General features: G+C 39.6%; 1 protein-coding gene across 2 annotated transcripts in view; it reads right to left on the bottom strand.

The window, feature by feature from the left end:
• LOC148889537 (phosphofurin acidic cluster sorting protein 2-like) overlaps nucleotides 1-18,533 on the bottom strand; it is a 37,294-nt gene extending 18,761 nt beyond the window's left edge. Inside the window, exons 1-4 of one of the 2 annotated variants that reach the window (XM_089012682.1) lie at nucleotides 18,205-18,533; nucleotides 5,133-5,220; nucleotides 1,499-1,588; nucleotides 180-305 (exon numbers count right to left, since the gene is read on the bottom strand). In XM_089012682.1, coding sequence (XP_088868808.1) covers nucleotides 180-305; nucleotides 1,499-1,588; nucleotides 5,133-5,220; nucleotides 18,205-18,416 — 516 coding nt within the window. In that variant the 5' untranslated portion in view covers nucleotides 18,417-18,533. The remainder of the gene's footprint in view (nucleotides 1-179; nucleotides 306-1,498; nucleotides 1,589-5,132; nucleotides 5,221-18,204) is intronic. The other variant, XM_089012681.1, reaches the window with a different exon arrangement.
• Nucleotides 18,534-20,245: the final 1,712 nt, after the last annotated feature.

The raw sequence follows: 20,245 nt of genomic DNA, 5'->3' as shown, positions 1-20,245 counted from the left end.
AGGAGCATGAATCATTTAAAAGTCAAGTGTAACACCAGCAGGGTCAATCAAATGAAAGTACATTGCTTTGAATACATGTCAATCACTGTCGTAGAGAAACGTAGAATGCTTTCTTCTAATATTCAAAGTAATTATACTATCCCAGTGAAACTAACCAAGGTAAAAGACACATGCAATACCTCGGCCATATTGATAACTCCCACAGCCAAAGTCTTGTAGCCCAGGATGGTTCGATTCTTGTAGCGTTTCCTCCTCTGCAACATGATCTGTAGTCTGTTGGCATCCCTCTTCAAAAAATGGGGGTACTACAAAAAGGGGAGGAGAATTAGGATTACATGTTAATCCATTTTCAAGGTCAATACAGAGATGATGACACTTAATATAAATAGATGCTATCGATCCACTGTGTCACTACGCCTAAGCCCAGGTGAATACTGACAGTAAATGTTGGACCGACAGCTTCAGTCCACTATGAACTTCATTGTTTAGGCATCTGCGGTTTATTTATCCGGTATTTCCTTACCTTTGTCACACATCTGGGACATATTTAAGGTTTATCTGAGTCGTCTCAGATGAATAGACAGGAACTTCATTAAGATGAAGTACGGGTATAGACTTGGGTATGAGCAATATTTCTCTATTTTGTAGACTCATCAATCATTTGTAGCCAGAATGATGAATTATGTCTGTCATTGGATAATGAGCAGACTATTTTTACTCATTCACTGCCAGAAGTGCAAAAATGTGCCCACTCCAGTGCCAGGGTTTTTGTCATTGCCACTTGAAGTCCAGGACCCACATAATATTGAGTTTTAGGACTACTTAAAGATTCAATCCAGCGTAAGAAACTTTAGACTATCTTCTTTCATCAGAAAAAAAACATTTCCTAAATTATATGGGTATTGGCTTGAATTGAGGGTGGGTGTCCAAAATACAATGCAATACATACATATTGGTTTATATAGGGCTTTAACAACATCTGAAGCTGGAACAAAGCATTAACATGGAAAAAAGAAATGCTTCCCCCTTGTGGAAAAGAAAAATCATTGCCAGAGGCCATGGCCAGCGCTTTATCGGCACCCAAGCATGAAAATACAAAACCTGAATAAATTCGGGAATGGTGCTCCACATCATACTTTCAATTCCAAAATAAATTGAATGGCAGTGAATGAGTTAATAGGAAGGCCTATATGGGGAGATTAAATTCAAAATTACATATTTTTCCAATCAAGATAGGGAATTTATGGAGTCTTCAGACAAATAAATGTTCAATCCGTTGCTCTAGTGACGTCAATTTATATCAAGATTACATTTCTTCAGAAGTCAACCCAATCATTTTAAAAACTAAATATTTGTTCTTTAAACCCTCATATCGGAACATACAGCACACCGGGGTTTCAAAGAATGCTAGCATGTCTTTGAGTTTCGCTTCAATTATAGTTGTCAAGTAACTGGTGTGTCAGTGTGAGAATTCCCAGCGCAATGACAAAGTGCTTGCCTGTAGTGAGAATGTGAGTTCCAGATCTGTCTCCATTAGTCCACTGGGTGGGAGGACATACTCGTTGGATCGCAGGAGGCGCTTCGAACCCTGGAAGACAAGAGTCACACTTTGTAATGCAAGCAAGCCGATCTCCCCATTTTGGATTGAGATTGGCGCACATCTGAACTGTGGTGTCAAATAAATCAGAAGATAAACGTAGCTTGTCTTTCCAATCCGGTGAAGAAGTACATGCAAAAAAGTGAAGGTCTTATTTTAGTCCCATCTTGGTTCTCACATTTATGCAAAGTCACACCTTGCAGCGAATTAGTACAGTCATGGACTCGGCATCGTGTTACTGTAAAATACTGAAAGGTGCGTGGGGGGGGGGGGGGGGGGGGGTCAAAATGTATTTTTTAGCGAAAGACTTCAAAAATAAATATTTCTGATCAAGCATTTTCTCAATGATAATGTTTTCTATTCAGCCATGTACAATTTTACTGCCAAGCTTTATGTGATGACCACAGTTAACTTTATACGGCCATAAATCTGTGCAATGAACGGTTTGGCACATTTATATTTGCACAGTATACAATTGACATTTTTATTTTGTTACGCTTAGAATATCTTGTTTTCTATCCTTTCACCCCCACCCCAACCCCATCCCTTTTCAATTGCTGCTGTGGACTGCAAATTTCCCCATTGTGAGACGAATAAAGGTTTTCTGATTCTGATTCTGATAATCACCAGCTACAAATGCAATTACAAAAAAAGGCCTCTAATTACCCACAAGTAACAACTGTTACCACTACAAATTCACAATCATGTCCTGAAGATAGCAAACATTTGCATTTGTCCATGGTTTAACATGTTTGTGGTGTAGACCTCAGAGTGACCGAGACCAAAACATTTTCTCTTGCAGAAAAATTATATTGCTGGGAGAAAAGCCCAAAGCAATAGGTGTGTTATCGAAAAATGTGTAATGAGGGAAATTTTATCCACCCCCACTCTTCAAATGCCAACAACGAAGGTCACTGCAATCCAAAACAGAATGCTTTATTAGCTTGATCTCCCGCTCCACTCATCTAGTTATTGCAGTTTATGCATAAGGAATGAACAGAAAAATATGCCTGAAAAAAATGCAGATGCAGAGCTGTCATTTTTTTAAACAATGAACAAGATGAGATGTTGCAACCTGAACAACATTAACAGCATATCATAGCTCAAAAGATCAACACCTAGAATCAACATGAACCTTTTCGCACCAATTTCGAACATTCATCACATATCCCAATTAAGAACACACTCCAATCCCAGCAAACGTTTTGAGAGAATGACCGTGTACAGCCACAACATCTCATCAGGAAAACGCCAAGGTGACACATGCACAAAGGACACCATTCACTGTGTTACCAATGAATTCTGCGGAATGATTTTGGTCGACTGAACGCTGGAGCACGTGGCGTAAACAGAGGAGTTCCTAACCTCCAAGGTTCTTGCTGTTTAGCAATCGCACTAACCACTAATAAATGAATTGATGCTTAAAAAAAGAGACAATACTGCTAACATTTGGTGATAGACCTGCAACAATTGGTTACTCAACAAATAATCGATTATTAAATAATGCAGTTACTGAAAATCAATGACTGTGCTTTCCGGTGTATAAGGCACACCGGAGTATAAGGCGGACCCCCAATGAGTTACAAAATTTTAACAAATACTATATATAAATATATACAACTTTGCCAAATATAAGGTACACCACATTATAAGGTGCTACAGTAGAGGCGCAGGTTACACACAACTTCTACAGACGGCAATGGAGTCATGGCTTCTGATAGTAGTTGCGAGACCTGCTGTAGCTCAATATAACTTCAAATATAAAGCGAACCTACGTATAAGGCGCAGTGTCATCTTTTGAAAAATTGAAGGCTTATGCATCGGAAAATATGGTAGTTGCAATCTGACAGTGAACCCCAGTGTGCAAAACTTCTCCACTATTATATAATCGGCAAATGTGTCCAGTACCCTGGTTCAATATCTTATTGAGAAGAACATACTGTCCCACCCTATACTGTGGCTGCATGAGCTTGAAAACAAAGAGGGGGGGGGGGATTACAGTCTGTGTCTGACCTTGTTGCTGATGATCCACAAAAGGAGCCTTGTATGTGCTCTTTTCTCATGCTTGTACTCAATGTCCACATCACTCTCTCTCCCTCGTCCTTGTGCTCGGTAACAAGCCTTTCCTCCTGTCTTTCTGTGCCAAATCGTGGAATGTAACAAGTCTAACCTCGGTCAAATTCCATATTCCAATGCGATGCCATGTCAGTGTTGAAACCAACAACCACATACAGTATATCTGATTTGCTGAAAGGAAGGTTAAGATAGATGGTTGTAATATAAAGGACTTGAAGTGCCCACCTTGCAAACGTCTTTGTAAGGTGGGTATGAGCTACTGGCATTGACAATGGTCGCCAAGGTGATCGACAGAAGAATCTGGAAACGCATTTCCCAAGGTGAGCGACAGAAGCATTTAGAAACTCATTTCCCTCGAGTTGCTTAGTTTGGTTTAGTAAAGTCTTGCATATTCGGAATTGCTTTTTTTGCTATTGTAAAACTTCGCCAGTGACCGCATGCACATGGATACCATGATGAGCAGCAAGCAGCCATAACTGCCCCTAACATGATCGAAAAAAGTAGATGCAAGAAACATGCTCATAAACATTTATGATTGTACAGGCATCTCTGAATTGAAACCAGACTGCATGCAGAAATCAGGCAAATGAAGCCTTAATAATAATAATAATAATAATAATAATAATAATAAAGTCCTGGTTTAAAGGCCGTTCAAAATTTATTGAGTGAAAAGTAGGTCACAAAGAACAAACGGCAGTCATGGGATGATACAATTACTTTTGATTAAAAAGAACTGTAATTCACTATCTATCCCGAATGAGGGTGAGACACACTCCAATCCTCACTGAGACTGCCTAAAAACGTTTTTTTTTGTGGGGGTTTTAAAAGGGTGTCAAATGAAGTCATGAAGGAATTACAACATTTCAAGATGTTATTATCACTATGCTTGTTTTCATGCATTGAGTTTGGTGAAGCATTGCGCAGCATCCAGATATTTTTGGATCGCCAGATCGTTTTATGGCTTCTGCAGCTGCTCATACAAATTAACCACACATGTCATACCCTCAGCCCTATTTTTCACTCATCTCAAATCTCAATGTTGTAACTAAGTCGTGATGTTCAAGTTGTGACGTTACACAAAGTGCAAAACAATGCGAGTGACATGGTGCTGCATGTGTACAAATGATTATTTTTCTTTAGGCATTGAGTCGTTATTCTTAAGGGCTGACACCACGGCGAGTCAACACCTGTTAGAGCTGCACGCCCATCATCATGACTATAACATTCTAAATCCGTCTTAAGGTGTTAATGCAACTGTCGAGAGTATTAATGCTAGTCTGCTATTTAAGGCACGTGAGTGGATGTGACATACCAGAGCTGTGCGCGCTAAGAAGGCTTTTTATCAATTGGCAGGATTAGCAGCATGTCTTATCGGTGACTAGGTTTGTGATTATGTTCAACAGGGTGCAGCACAAGCAAGGAATTGAAAAGGAAGGCTCAAAAGATCACACTGACTCACCTGTATTTTGACTGCAATGGAGAGCGAGTTCAGTTCTTTGTCCAATTCTTTGAGCACGACGAGTCTTTTCAGCGTGAGGCTGCAGAGTCTGCAAGAGAGATGGAAAATGAAAGGTTAGAAATACGTATCTGGAAAAGGGAAATAAAAGGACAATTTTCAGCCTGCACCTATGTCTAAAAGCGGAGCACTTCCAAGATCCACAGATCCAAGTAAGAGTCGCTGAAAAATATGTCATGAAAAATTATTTTGTTCATTCGTGACAAAGTGATGCTATATCAGGGATTGATCAGATAGCCAATTATAGCACAAAGGTTGAAGGAGGAAGTAACGGGAACCTAAGAGTATTTCTAGACAAGGAAGCATTCAAATCAGGGACTTGAGTGAGGTGTTTTTAGAAACATGAAATGAACACATGAAAGGTCAAACCACACTCTTAATTCTTGCCTTTCAGGGCAAGTGAACAACTCCAAAGCTAAGTTTGCGGAACTCTGTTATGACCTACTTTTCCCATTACTCGTGTTGCATGAAATTATGATCATTCAATGGTGAGTCAGAAAGACAAAGCAAACACCCAGCGACGCAGACACCCACTACTGATCAGAACCTCTCTGCAGCGCTCAATGATGTACCTCTTCAAACTCCCTGGTAGTCAAGTGTGATTCAGGAAGGCACAGAGAAAACAATCACGCAAGATAGAACGTCTTGTGATGTGTACTCATATGGAGGAACTATGTGTAAGTGTGAATACCAACGCGTGACTGGCCATCCTGTTACTTCACTTTTACCTCAAAGTTGCATTTGCAACCACCAGAAAATAAAAATGTCCCTAATAACTCATTCACTGCCATTTACGAACTTATTCGTGAATTGAAAATATGACGTAGAGCGCTATTCCCGAATATGTATGTTTTTTTTTCCATGCTTGGGTCCCGATAAAGTGCTGGCCATGGCCTCCGGCTTTTTGTTTCTTTTTCACAAGGGGCAGCATTTCCATTTTTTTTCATTTGTTAGTGCTTTGTTTCAAATTCAGCTGTTTTTAAAGTGCTATATAAACCAATTATTGCATTACATTTTGGACAGCTGTCCTCATGTCAAGCTCATATAACTCCAGACCTATATAATATAGGAATTAACTCTTTTTTTCTGACGAATGAAGAGAGTCTAAGGTGTGTAATGCGGTATTGAATGTTCACGTAGTCCTAAAACTCAATATTCTGTGGGTCTTGGAATTCAAGTGACAATAACCCTGGCACTCGAGTGGACACATTTTGCATGTATGGCAGTGAATGAGTTAAACATGCACATGTTGTCTCTCTTTCTCTCAGTCATTTTTCATGCTGTTTTTCTGCTAGTCGATCACACCAATTCACACATATCTATGGTCATATTTAACTTGCCAGGTTTAAATTTTCATGTCGCTTTGAGGTAATGCATTACAATAATACGGCTATGAGGAGGTATGACCAAGAAAACAGTGTCCAAACATTAAAAAAAATAAACTCATGAATGTGCGTGTGTGTATGTGTGTGCACGTGTCCCAAATGCAAATCTGTTTGGGTCTGTAGTATTTAAATGTTAGATTTTGTAGAATGCAAGTCGCCTTATGGTGAGGATGAGTCACCAGCAACACAGCTTTATGCTGGGAGGGGTGGGGGGTACAGAAAAGGGGATTGATGGTCACCCTGCATATCTTGTCACTGTTCGCTCCGTTTCTCTGTCACTGGGATTTACAAGTAATCAAAAAGGCTGCAGGCACTCAACGGTTCACATCGGGGACCAGTGTTCTTCCCAATCATTTGTCAGAGGTGTTATCTGCACTCCTGTCTCTCACTGGGTTGTGTTGAAAGTCTAAGTTGAAGCCATCTGGCCGGGTCTGGTTCCAGCAAGCCCCCGTGTTCCGATAGCAGCGCCAGTTCACTTTGTCACCCAAACAAGTGACGGCAGTTACAGACCCGGTGCTGTTCAAAATCACTTGACATTGCATTTTAAATAGCATGACTCCCTTTTTACATGATTATTCTTTTTTTTTTTTTTGAAGCAGAATTGGATTGGATTGGATTTGCCTTTATTAGTCTCATGCGGAAGTCACCAATAGCTCAACCAATGTCAATGATAAATAAATAAATACATAAATAATACATTTTAAACATGTTTTTCTCCTTTGCGGTTTCTGAAAAATAAATTAAAATACTGTAATTAATTGTTGTCATACAAAAAAACGCCAAAACTGCAACATCACTTAATACTCATTTAAAGGACAAGCGACATCACTTTTTTGTTTCCTAACTGACATCAGAAAAACGTTTTATAGCATCTAAAATACTCAAAACACGCGGAATGATATTTTTAGTCAAATGCAAGACACCAATAAAAATGACTTAACGTGTCCCAAAAGTGTCCAAAATCTGCAAAATATCTAGCTGCGAATAGGGCATTTTCTGAAAGACCCGCCCCCAGATCGTGACGTCACGCCAAGACGTCCTGCATTGCTCGAGAATCAAAACAATGGCTTCAGATTCGGAGAATATACTTTCTTGTTACACATCCAGTTATGAATATGATTCAAATACAGTAAAGTCTCGTTATATCGATATCGGTTATATCGATAGTATTGCTTATTACGATACTATTTCTATGAACGCAAGGAGAAAATTTACATGCCGCAGGATCGGATATATCGATAGTCCGGTTATATCGATATTTTTTCAATTTTTGCAATCGATTAAAAACATTATTCTGCATCATTTTGAGGCAATAGGGGGGGGGAAATGTCGCACTAAACAAAACAGGCAGAAGATGGCGACAAAGCTCGTGTGTAATCTTAATACATGGGCTCCGTGTGTAATAATAATACATGGGCTCAATGGGCTCAAAATGTTTGTCACAACACACAAGGATTCACCATCGCGTTCTATATGTGTTTTCCTTCTAATTTCGCCATCAACACGAAGTTTTCAGACCAAACAAAGTACCGCAAAATGCATTGAGGTGATGCAAGGTATGTCCTTTCTCAGTGAGGGGCATTCCTTCAGTGACGTAGGGTGAGGACTCGTCACCAACTCAAAAACAAGACTTCCGGAATATTCAGTGCGAGTCTTAAAACGTAAAATATAGCTATATGCGGTGGAATCTTTGTAAAATATGCTCAGGAGGAGTCATTTGAAGCGATTTTACAAATTATGGACACAACTTGTCCGGAGACGTCGGTTGTCCTTTAAGTATCCCTCATCACATTAAAAGTGACTGGCCGATGTAACCTCCAGCACTTGAGGGTCCAGTAATAAAACATTAACTCATTCACGATGTATCCGGGAATTGAAAATATGACGTAGAGCGCCATTCCCAAATTTGTTCGTTTTGTTTTTTCTTGTTTGGGTGCCGATAAAGCGCTGGCCATGGCCTCTGGCAGTGTTTTTTCTTTTCCACAAGGGGGCAGGACTTCCACTTTTTCCATGGTACCACTTTGTTCCAGTTTCAGTTGTTGTTAATTTGCTATATACACCAATATCTATGTATTGCATTGTATTTTGGACAGCTGCCCTCATTTCAAGGTCATATAACTCCATACCAATATAATTTAGGAATTAACTATTTTTTTCTGATTAAAGAGGAGAGTCTAGCATGGCAGTGAATGAGTTAACAATACAATACTTTGTATGTTATGTATTTGGTAATAGTTTTTATATGTTAAAGATTGGATTGAATAAGCTCAATTTATATCGGTCGTTTTGTTGAGGAAAAATAAATAAATAAACCCACAAAATAGGCGGTCAGGGTGGGTGGTGTACTTTAAACATTTAGCTGTATGACGTATGGTGAACATGGGGTGGGAAGTAAAGATAAGAGATATAATTTGTCTGTTTGCCAGTTGATAACAACCCACAGGCATCCCCTTTTTAGTTTTGCTACTTATAGCGTGTTCAGCTAAGATTTTATGGTGTCATCACTGTTGTCGAAGGTTATTGATGCTCCTGAGCATAAAGTTTGACTGATTGTGGTTATCATATATATATGGGTCATAATATAACACAATATCCTATAACTAAAATATAACTAACTAAATAAATAAATAAAATTTGGGATTGTTTGTTTTGGGGCCGTTTGTTGGACGATAAACATTGAGGACTGTTTATTGACCGGTGCTGCTGCCATACAGACGCATGAGGACTCTGAGAGGCAGACTATTAGAATATACAGCAGTTTCATCCTTCGAATACAATCACAACTTTCCAAACACTGATAGCAGGGCGATGGCTGCCTCTCCTCTATCATAATTAAAAACCATAGAGGTTTGATTTAGTATGATTCAACAATTCTTTTGTGACATCTTTTTTTTTTTACTAAAATGGATGGATACTTCTATAAATGCCTACAATGATTATTTTCATACGCACCTTGAAAATATAATTACTGTATCAGATAATGTTAGCTAGAAAAGTAAATGAGGGCTACGGCAGCAGTCTCTGTGTACTTAGGAGATGGCCAAGCTTATCTCGCAATTCATTTCAACAGCCACGCTCAAATATTTGTTTTTGATAAGAGATCAGTTACAGACAGTTATAGAGCAAAAGACTATTTCAGGTTAATTACAGCAATGACACAAAGGGGGATGTATATCAACCATTTAAAATGCTTAAAATTTAAGATCAAACGTTGATAGAATTTTCGGGATGATTCTGATCATGTGGGGGGGGGGTTGGCTGGAAAAAAATTAAGAAACTGTTTTTAAAAGCAATACTTTACAGCATCACTCAGCCAAGAGTGCAAAGCCTTCCCTTATAAAACATTGTCCCAAAATGTGCAGCGGAGCCCTGGTGGCTACTAATGCAACACTATTTCTGGACCTCTTAAGTGATAGCAGCATTCTCAAGTAACATGGTGATAGAAGTCATGTTTAGTTGAAGAGACTACAAAGAGAACACTGCTATTCTGCCCTTGGCAAAAAAAAAAAAAAAAAAAAACTTTCAGTAGGTGGGCACAAAATAGCCCAGAAACAAAACCTTTGAACTGAACAAACGAGTGCCTAAACAAAAACACACTTTTGTATTTATTTTCCCCTGGTCAGCACTCTGCTTGATGTTTTGCCAGTTCCATGCCTTCGCATCACTGCACGGCAATGGTCGGAGGCACAAAACAGGGGGAATGGAGGATGGAGAGAGTGACTGAAAAGAGGGATGAATGAAAAAGACTGAATGTGCGCAGGAGGTAAAAAGCTAGATGGGTAGGAAAAAAAATCTGCGTACTTTTGGATTGGATTGGGTATTGGATTGGATTGGATATGCCTTTATTAGTCTCACAGTGGAGAAATTTACATTTCACAGCAGCAAAGTGATGAAAGGAATGAAAGTAGAAAAACGAAATACATGAGCTGCTGGAAAGGCAGCCACTCTCGCGGCTTCTTTTCTTTGCCTTCGTGTGAAATGAATGTGACCAGATTCTTTTAATAAAACAAGCGGAATAAAGATATAGCACTTTGTTCTTTCATTACAATTTCATACATCTGGTTGCATAATTTAGACATGAGTACTGCTCTGAAAGCGACTTCTAAATATTTCATTCTTGTACAGGAAAAAAACAGCGCAAAGTCTCACAACTGTGAGGATGAGACTTCCCTGTGGCCATTTTACAGCTTGACGTTTTACACTTCATAACTTGTGTGGAAGAATTAAATATGACAAATTAGCATGGCCCGGTCATGTAGAATTTAAAGAAGCAATTCAAATACGGTTCTGCCTTATTTCTGACAAAGTAAAACCTATACTCAATATATGTGTATTAAATAGTTCAAACAGTAGTATTCACTGGACAAGCTTAGTGTGTATTAAGGTTTGCACGCAAAGAGGCATTTGTGCCCCCCAATATCTAAGTATGTGACACAGATGGCCATATGCTGTTTGAGCTTTAATACCACAAAGAAACCTTCTCAAGCCTGCAGTGTAAAAGAGGAGCGGTCCCGTGTCAAGTGTATATACAACAGAAGGAGGAGTTTTCTGGTGCTGTGAAAATGTCAACAAACATATGCCAGCACCAGAGTGCAAAACGATGCTCTTTTTCCAATGAAAACCAGAAGGATAAAGGAGTTTTTTTCTGTTTCACTCATGAAATTATAAATGTTTGAACATGTTGAAAATGTCTTTACGACATGAAAAACAGATGGTGGCCATTAAAATTCGAGGCGAATACTTGGAGAGAGTCTATCGGTGAGAAGGTTTCTTCAGCCGTCATCTGTACAAATTTGAAGGAGGCGAAACGTCCGAAACCTTCAAATTTGTACAGATGACGGCTGAAGAAACCTTCTCATTGATGGACCACTCCTGTATGACTGAGAGCTTACACAGACGTATTGGAGAGAGTCTGTGTGACTGTTTGCGACCTTGAATAACTCCTGACAAATAATCAACACTCGCCAACCTGAGTGCAAGTTACCTTGCAGAATTGCACTGAAAAGAAAGAACTTCATTGACGAGATCGTTGACCACTCAATATATCACAAAACACTTTTTTTCTCTGAAAAATATTAAACCTACAAAACTCTAACCTTGAATGTGATGCTGTTGAGAATGTTGACGGTGCAACCAAGAAAAAAAGAGCGTATTTGTGCAACCAGTGCGAAATGGCGGTATGCTCTTCTTGTTGGTATCTTGTTTATATCATTGGCACCGCCCTACCCACTCTCGAGGAATTGCACACTGCAAGAATCCAAACTAGGGCGTGGAAAATCCTACTGGACCCTCCGCACCCTGCCCACCACCTTTTCCAGCTACTCCCCTCAGGCAGGCGCTACCGATCCATGCGCACCAAATCCAGCAGACATTTAAACAGCTTCTTCCCCCAAGGCATTAACTCTTTGAACTCTTTCAACAGTAGCCAAAATGGAACTGTATAGTGCCACTTAGCAGTTTTTTTGACAACGATACTAGTGCAGCGTGTTCTACCGGAAACAAATTCCTTGTGTGTTCTACATACTTGGCAATAAAGATGATTCTGATTCTGATTCTGATAATAGTAATAAATAATATAAAGAAGGATAAAATAGCAAAACATTTGGAAAGGGTTAAGAATTGTTGTTTTTTTCTTTTAATTTCAAGAGAAGAGGACATTGTGTTCTATGTCAATAGGCTTAATGGTGCGGTTGTACAACCAAATTTTGAGGGGATTATCAGTGCATTTGATGCATTTCTTAACTGTGTTTGTTCATAGGAGTTAGGATCGGTTTATTTCCATTTGGAAATTGAAGCCTTTGCTGCTTCTCTAACAGATGCTGATGGGACTCGGTTTAAATAAAAGGATTTAAGAAACGACAAATCTGTATATTTTCAGTCCAATGTTTAAACGGAGAGTGGCACTTAAATAAAAAAATTCAACTGCTTCATGAAACTATTTTGAAGCTTCATTTGTCTATCACTAATGACAAGTAAAGGCATTCTCAGGTTCAATGGGAAAAACATGGCAGATTTGAAGTTTACAATACTGTCAACAGACAATTTCGACTGAGTCAGCACATATCTGAGCCAACTGACAGAAATCATTATTTTAGTACTGTAGATACTTTGTCACATTTTTGTTTGGTGATGTATTGAGATTTTTTTCTGATATAATGTGTGTCTTGGCTCTATAAAAATCGAGAAACACAGAGTGAGCAAGAATGGAGCACATCATTGTGCTATGGGCTAATTAAGAAATAAATCTAAATAGAAACAGACAGTTCAGACGCCTTAATCTGGGATTAGACAACTGGGCAGGCTTTAGCGACAGTGCTATTTGCGAGTTGACACACTAAATACTGATGTGTCCTTAACCTGATTCCCAAGTAACAACTCCCTTGTGTTTTCCTTCTTTTCCTCTTTATTGATTAAAAAAGAAAAAAGAATACAATATATTTACCGGTAAATCAATTTTATTCAGTTATTTACCATGTCAATAAAGCATACAAAATGTCTGTTTCAATCTTTCAAACACTTCATGCTGTAAACACAACCAATATTCCTGATAATGTGTGTGTTTTTGAGCTCTTGGTAAGAGGTTGTACACTATACAACAGCAAATAGATAAAACATACATTTTCATTCAACACACTTAAATTGTGAATAGCTGAGTGGATGTGACAAGGAAGTATCTTGTGCCATTTTATTATTCTATCTATGCTCGCATCATATCGTGGGAGGCATAAACAGATGCAGCCATCTGTTACCATTCATAGAACAGAATGTCGTGGCTCTCTGAAAATAAGACAGCTTTTGTGATTAAATTCAGACAAGATCCTTATTTCAACATGCACATTTTTTATTTATCGCTTGTTATTTGTGGATGTGTTTACCGTAGTGTGTGGTCGGTTTTCAAAAAATATGTTCCACCCCTAATATCCAGGTAACGCGGTGCAGCAAGGTATTTAATTCATACATCTCCCCAGGAGCTTGTTTATCCTGCCAGTTGAGTCGAAGCACCTGTGCCTAAAGCCAAACAGGATTTTTACTGTGTGGATCGGGATTTGACAATTCCGAATTAATACAGTCGAGTCTGGCAGACCACAAAATATGCCTGATGACACAGCTTGTTTTCAGATTGTCTGTCAGTTGCTTTCATTCATCCAGAGAATTCTATCCAAAAGAATAATCCATGTGTTGTTGCTGGCACATCCGACTCAGGAAATGTCTGTATGGGAGAGGTGGGAAATAAGTAGAGCAAGAACAAGGAAAGAGTGTAATAGTTTTAAGACAGATCAAATTTAACCCTGAGACTGAGTTGGTGACTGCTGTAACACAAGACAGGATTGAATTTAATTTGCAAAGAACACATTATGCAGCCAACAAAGATCTTAGCTTTATCTCATTTTAACATTCAGGCAGGAGTGGATTTTTCCCTTTGTGATGTATTCAAGAAAGGCATTCTGCCTGTTTTCAAGCCCTGGGACAGATCTGCATTTCTTTTAAATGGGTGGCTAAGCCGCAGTTTGAATCCCGCACCACCCTCCCAGTGTTCAGGTTGTTGGTCAACAGTGGAACGCTAAAAAGAGTAAAGGGGGGCGGGGTGAGCGCAGTGAACCGTCCCAACAATTCTCAAGTTGCCAAGAATGTGAAACGCTCCCCGAGGAAATTCCTCCTTCGCAAGGAAAGCAAAGGAAGGAAACTAAGTGGATTTTGACACATTTCAGACTGTGGGAGTGAGCGTGAAAAAGGCGAGAGAAGTGAGTGTGCTGACTGTTTCAAGCTAAAAGACAGTGGCGAAGCAAAAAGTCTTGTTGATCTCAACATCGGGATTTTCAGGGAAAGTCTCATTGACCTCCCCGAGTGGAACAAAAATCCCGCTGCATTTGCATCAATCTTTAGGGCCCACCAAGATAAATTCCTCACCCACCAATTTGGAGTGGTTGTGATATAGTGATGTGGTCCAACTGTCATTTGTGTCTGTATCACAACTCTAAAAGGTTACCGAGCATGGCTAATAGGGGTGTTTATGGTTTAGGAAGCAGAGGATTACACTGTCAGTGTCTCTATGCACCATTTGAGTACAATTGATTCTTTTCTGGTTATGAAATTGCATTAGCGCAGAAACCCTGCGCTAAAAGAGGCATTTGACAACACTCAGGAGGATGCAATGTGTGAATCAACAAAATAATCTTAAGGCATTTTAGACGTAGCACCCTATTAGTAGCAAGTCAATGTCATTGTTTGGTTGACAAGGGATGGAGTGGTATTACAAAGGCTTTTAACTTAGATTTATGATTCAAGAACAGTCTCTATCGCTGATTAAGTACCTCTCGACATTCAAGGGGCTCTCAATGGACCAGTTTTGCGTGATGTATGCATACGTTAAGTCACTCCTTTCAGAAAATAAGAGCGAAAGTTATGGTTACAGTCTTTAGGACGTGAGGATTGGCAATTGAGAATGCTTGTCTTTGCAAACAGTGAAGTCATTGTGATGCGGGCGCATCCTGGAGGTAATGTTTGCAAACATTGAAACTCAACTATATTGCCTCTTCTTAAATGGAATCCAATTCAATTGACTACACTAGATCAATTATTTATCCGATAGCTATTTATATGAATAAATACCATAATTAATCTTTTTAGAACAGGTCTTGTGATGTCTTTGTCTGGCATGACATCACTACAAACCAGTGTGACTGTGCCTGCCAAACGTGTTTACATCAATAAGCAACCTTTTGACAGACGAAACATGCAGCAATTATGTGACAAGCATATTTTGTCATGGCAAAGTTAAGGCTTTTTTCGTGTTATTTATAGATGACACAAATGTTGTCTTGGGATAAAGAATGAATGATTATCTGGTCCTCAAAGTTAAAGTCAGAGAAAAATAGAATTTTGTTGTGGTCTGCATTGCAAGCTGTCCTTGAAGATACCACACCAAACCATGATTACACATTTTTTCAAGAGGTGACATATTTTGGGGGGTTAATTAACCATTTTCCAAGCAACTACTTCATATAATTTTATTTTCTATTTTCAAGAAGTGCTTTCAAGCATTTGGACATCTGGGGACTATTTCTCTCCTCAGCGGTAATGAAACTGCGCAATCTCATAAAGGCAAGGAGCAATAGGTTTATACACCGACATAAAGGACATAAAAAAGGCCTTACTCTCGATCTTCCGCCTGCATTATAATGTACCACCAAAATGTTCTATTCCAGTATTGTCACTTACATTAGGTTCAGTGGGTATTATGACATGGTTCTATTGTAGACATGGATTAACATGGATTACAATTGCTGGACAAAAAAAAAAATCTCCATATTGGAGCCTCAATACTGTTGAATAAAATGTGTAATTGTTCAAAGGCGGAGTGTACAAGAATTAAAAAAAAAAGCATGACAGAAATTAATTTCCTCACTAATTTTAATGAACAACATTTCACCCTCATCCATCCTTGGTTGCGCAGCAACACCAAACAGTCAGCTATTTGCTGAGTAAAAAAAAAAAGGTGAACATGCTGGGCAGCCACACTAAGCTCCCGTTCTACCTTGACCGCAGAGCTTTTATGTTTCATTGTTACAAAGTATAAATGGAAAAACAGAGTAGCCATCTAATTAAAAATACCCCAGAGCAGTTGTACAACATTGTAACATAATTACTTATGATGAAGAGCAAGGAAAAAAATAGCATCTTCAGAAAATAGAAATGTCACATGAACAAAAACAAGCACGGGTCACTGCATGGATTCATCAATGCGGTTCCAAAATCCGGGAAGTCAGTTTCCCGAAAACTGTGTGGAATAAAGCTGCTCTTTTTCAGCTCCAACAACAACACAAATATGTAGTTTTTTCTCCATATCTGTTTATGTGCTGTGTGCCGCGTTCGTCATTTCTTTCTAATGGCAGTGTCAATCATCTCACACACGTACACACACCTTTCTGTGTATTTCAAACTAGAGCATTTTGTAAACAAGGGCACCTACGTAGCTTTGAATATTTTTCCACCTTAATATATGAAATCACGACTTTAAAACTGTGCTTTATGTGGGGTATCTGTTGGAAATGAACATGATTAAGGTTCTTAAATATGTAAGTGAGAAAACAAAAAATACGTGTGAAGAGGACACATGTTTATGCATGGCATTTATAGTGATTGTTTGCTCTGTGTGTAAAACAGTTAAGATTACTCAATTCTTCTTGAATAATCTTTTTTATGATTGCTGTATGACAATTTGATACTGAAAGAAACAAACCTGACATAGTTTTCAATGGACAAAAATTGTTTTGAAATTAGGATAAATTAGAAGTAAAGACCTGCTTAATTGTGGTCGACTTAGAAGCGTACTAAAGAAATTGTCTGAATATTGAACAAATATACATTTTGCCACACGATGCTGTACTTACTCCACATTTGTGCAGAACTTCAAATGCCAGTAATACATGGTCAAAGGTTGTCTTCAAAAGGTTAACCAAGAAACATAGACAATGATATCTTCCTGAAATAACACAATTTCTTAATTGAAACAAAGATGCTCATATATTCTTAATCAGGCATTGTTTATGTCAGCTGACCTAACCTAGGTGCTGAAGAATGCTCAATGTGAAACTGCACTAAACGTTGTTCACATGTTGTGACACCATTCACACTTGCTTGCATACTCATGCAGGCAGCAGTCAAACACGCATGCACACACGCACTGCACAGCCAGAGTGGAGGAAGCCCTCCCCTTGCAAGACCACTTTCCCCCAAGTGAGTAGAACAGATCTAGGTCAAAGCTGATTAATGTACCCTCGGCTCCCGAGAGAGGCTTCTGGTCAGGTGGCAGCAGTGTGTCGGCTCTCCGACGATGCATACTAATGCACACTTCAGTCTGATCGAAAAGAAATCGTCAAGCGACCAACGTATATATCACTAAGAAGTACATTAAACATTTTAGTGCTTGAGGCCGTGTGAACCCACAGACAATGCTTTAACCGTTGCATTTGACGAGTTCAGAAATCAGAACAAGAATCGGCGTCAACTGCGAGAAACAAGTCACACAACAGATCGAATTTGTAGACAAGGTTCACAGCACATAGCCACGACAAAATGTCAATAATGTGCTATTAATTGGAGTAACGGCACTCATGTCATCGATGATATGGAATTCTACCGTCAATAAATCCACACATGCATTTAAATGTGATTAAACCTATGAACGTCAATGGAGATTTGCAGTTTGACGATTTGGTGCAACAGCCGTTAGAGAAATTAGTTTACTGCAACTTTGCTGGCTATTTATTACCACAACAGTCGGAAACCACCCAAAAAAAGCTTGCAACTGTCATGATGATGACGACAAACACAAATTCAATCGATTCTGCAACTGTGGCGCTCAGCAGAATGCGCCGTTACAAGGATAGTAAGCGATTGTTATACATCTACTGTTGACTCTTAACACAAATAGTAATGTATGCTTGTAGCTTTAGCATTAGCTCGCCAGTTAGCCTCACAGTTAGCCAACCCAACAGTAAACCAGAAATGCATGGAAGCTCGTTCGCATTGCTTCACGTTAGTCACTGCGAGGGCGTTGTTTATCCAACAATAGCATCATCACAGACCATAAATCGAAATACACGAGATACCAAGAATGTCAACATTACCTCGGGACGCAGTTCGGGGATGATCGGTCTATCTCCCAGGTTGCAAAGAGGTTCATGGGGACAGGCATGCCGCCGGAGCCCGAGCCCAGCACAACAGCCCCGGCCAGGGTTGCGGCGGGGAGCGTCGAGGGCGCAGGTATACAACCGGTACTGCTGTTAGGGCTCAGGAAAGCGGCCCGGGATCCTCCTCTCTCAACAGCCGCCGCCATCATCACCTCCACTGCCGAGGGAGCAACACGAGCTGAGGGTCGGACGTATGCGGGAGTCTGTGAAGTGTGCGCTGCCTGGCCAGCTCATCCAGACTCCCGACAAACCGAGCCCTACACCGCCTGTGGTGGAGACGCTATTAGTCCGGGCGGGGCGGGGCATGTCAGCACAGGCGGGAGGGGGCAGCCCCTTCTCGCTTTGGGAATGTGTAAAATTATCCACATCAAAACAATCACTGGTTCGTTTTAGATGCAAAATCACGAATGTCTTTTAACTGATTTATTTCCATTCACGAAATTATTTTTGGATTGAAAATACAACATAGAGCGCCATTCCCGAACTTGTTCTGGTCTTGTTTTTTTTCATGCTTGGGTGCCAATAAAGCCTTTGGCCATGGCCTCTGGCTTTTTTTTTTCCCTTTTTCACAAGGGGCAGCAGTTCCATTTTTTCCATGTTAGTGCTTTGTTCCAGCTTCAGCTGTTTTTAAAGTGCTATATAAACCAATTATTGCATTGCATTTTGGACAGCCGTCCTCATTTCAACCTCATATAACTACAGACCCGTATAATTTAGGAATTAACTCTTTCTTTCCTGATGAAAGAAGATAGTCTCAGGTTTCTAACGCTGTATTGAATGCTTATGTACTCAATATTGGGTCCTGAAATTCAAGTGACAATGACAAAAGCCCTGGCACTGGAAACATTTTTGCACGTCTGGCAGTGAATGAGTTCAAGATGGCAAGCAGTTGGGTGGAGAAAAATACACCACATTCTTAAAAATAAGCATGTTGAATTCTTTGAATTGACTAGACAAGGGTGCAGCCCGGTATCGAGTGGTGAGTACACCGATTTCACAGTGTGAGTTCGAGACCCGGTCGGCCTCCCTGTGTCGAGTTTGCATGTTCTTCCTGTGCCCGCATGGGTTTTCTCCGGGTCCTCCGATTTTCCCCCACATTCCAAAAATCATCGCAGGATGATTGAACACTCTAAATTGTCCCTAGGTGTGAGTGATGGAGCAAATGTTTTTTTGTCTCTGGGTGCCCTGCGATTGGCTGGCAACCAATTCAGAGTGTTCCCTGCCTAGTGCCCGAAGACGGCTGGGATGGCCCCAGCACACCATGCGACCCTAATGATCATAAACGCGGTCTGGAAAAAGGAGCGATGGATTACACAAGGTTGTTGTCTCCTTTGATTATCCGATGACTGGTGACCAGGGTGTAAAATTGGCTTGAATAGGCTCCAGTTCACCTAAAATGGTGATGAGGATAAGCGGTATAGACAGTGGATGGCTGGATAGATTTGTAGAATGTATTACACAATGTGACCTTTTCAAAATGATTGGATTAGATTGGATTGGATGAGCCTTTATTTGTTTTACAGTGGAGAAATGTACATTTCACAGCAGCAAAGTGATGAAAGAAGGAGAAAAAAACAAAATACAGGAGCTGCTGTCAAGGCAGCCACTCTGTCAAAACAACAATAAAATGAAATAACAAATAATGTGACACAACACAAAATACACAGTCATTCAGTTTTAAGCATTTTATGCACCCTCTTTGTTGTATGGAGCAGTAGTATTAGTTGTTTTGAGTACACATGTCCACCTGTTAAATGTTTCAGTCTTTTTCGAAAGATTGAGTTGCAAGATATTGAAAGAGCGAAATCAACAACAGTAGCATTTACACCCAGGGTGCAGTGGAAATTTAAGATTCCTAGTATTACAAAGCATTTTAAATGAGCAAAAAAATGAACATCCAAAAGTTCTTGATTAGCAACCAAAAATGAAATACATTTAACTATTATAGGATTATAAATGTTCAGTTAAGACTTACAAA

Source organism: Hippocampus bargibanti, linkage group LG13, assembly GCF_051943395.1.
Source record: "Hippocampus bargibanti isolate YZ-2025 linkage group LG13, ASM5194339v1, whole genome shotgun sequence".
NCBI classification, from domain to species: Eukaryota; Metazoa; Chordata; class Actinopteri; order Syngnathiformes; family Syngnathidae; genus Hippocampus; species Hippocampus bargibanti.
Note: the sequence above shows the minus strand (reverse complement) of the source record. Positions and strands in the feature narration are given on the sequence as shown.